The sequence below is a fragment of the Sinocyclocheilus rhinocerous genome, unplaced genomic scaffold (assembly GCF_001515625.1).
Source record: "Sinocyclocheilus rhinocerous isolate Xijiao unplaced genomic scaffold, SAMN03320098_v1.1 scaffold950, whole genome shotgun sequence".
NCBI lineage: Eukaryota > Metazoa > Chordata > Actinopteri > Cypriniformes > Cyprinidae > Sinocyclocheilus > Sinocyclocheilus rhinocerous.
In genome coordinates this window covers 613,659-614,979 of record NW_015637169.1, presented here as the reverse complement: position 1 = coordinate 614,979, position 1,321 = coordinate 613,659, and the positions used below count along the sequence as shown (strand labels likewise).

At 33.8% G+C, this 1,321-nt stretch overlaps 1 protein-coding gene across 1 annotated transcript in view; it reads left to right on the top strand.

Moving 5' to 3' along the window:
• The window catches only part of LOC107748807 (nucleosome-remodeling factor subunit BPTF-like), a 47,776-nt gene that overhangs the window by 33,449 nt on the left and 13,006 nt on the right, over positions 1–1,321 (top strand). Inside the window, exon 24 of the mRNA XM_016563767.1 lies at positions 1,210–1,319. Coding sequence (XP_016419253.1) covers positions 1,210–1,319 — 110 coding nt within the window. The remainder of the gene's footprint in view (positions 1–1,209; positions 1,320–1,321) is intronic.

Genomic DNA, 1,321 nt, shown 5'->3' with positions numbered 1-1,321 from the left:
AAACTAAAACTGAAAGACCTTCCAGTGCTCTACAGTGCGACCATTTAACTACTGCGTGCGATTATGAAATAATATTTAGGAGCACCAGTGCGACTGACCCGATCAGCATATTTGTGTTTGCGCTGAGGGAGCTTCGAATGTTCTAACGTACTTAACGTGTTTCTGCAGCGTTGAGTAATGTATTAGATGTATCCTCTCATTATAACAAAGTGTTGACGGTGTAAATAAGAGATTCTTTGTGCAGTGTAGGGAGCTTCGTCGATTATAATGGAGTTTTGTGAGATTGCGATGAACTAAGATGAGTGACAGCTTTTAATGATTATTAAGCCGTTCGAACGAATCAATTGAATGAATGATTCAGTGATAAAATCAGTGACTTGCCGCCACCTGCTGGCAGTTTTAGTTTAATTTTTAAAGTATCTTTTCTGTTATTTAAATCATTTGATATTTCTATATTCAAAATTGTATATTTAAAACATTAACCTCAACATGAATTTATGAATTTAATTGCACCCATGCGACCTCTGAGCCTCATTAAACGTCTGAAAATACAACTACAAGCCACTTGTGTGTTCTTCTGTGCCAACTCTGTAACAAATTTATTTCTTAAATACTGATTTCATTTGATTGGTAACTTCTTATTCTACTTCTTATTCTACTTGTTTTTATTCTGTTGTTTTAATTAGAAATTAGCTTATTAATTAGCTTATAAATATATATATTTTTAAATTTGACATAAAAATGACATACTTTTAATAAAGTTAGAAAAATGTCATTACATTTTTCTGTATTGCTTTATTGCATTTAAATGTTCAGTTATTTTTGTTATAAGAAAAAAGTTATTAAACCTGTTATACTGTATTATGACAGCACTTTTTTTTAAACTTAATTTCAATATTGTGATAATACCGTATACCGTAATAAAAGCATTAGCAATTAATCGCAACATGAAAATTTGATACCGGCATATCCCTACACTTTAGACATAACTGACTATTCTTATGCGTATGCTCACCAAGTTTTATGCTCTATGCGTTTTGACAATTTTTTTGTATTTGTCTGCTTAAGTGCAAGAAGACACAAATGTTTCATTATTTCAGTCCTTATTGTTAGTCCCTGTTGTATTAATCTACCAGCTTTAATTATTTGCCTGTATTAATGCCGTTCTCAATGACTGAGTTCCAATACATTTTCTCTTTCTCTCTTAAGCTGCTCGTCTTGCTCCACAGCCCCAACCTCCGACCTTGCTTCCTCCCACATCATCTGTCCCTCCATCACAGCCTACCCAGCAAGCACCCACCCCAGTCCCAAACGCAGTCGT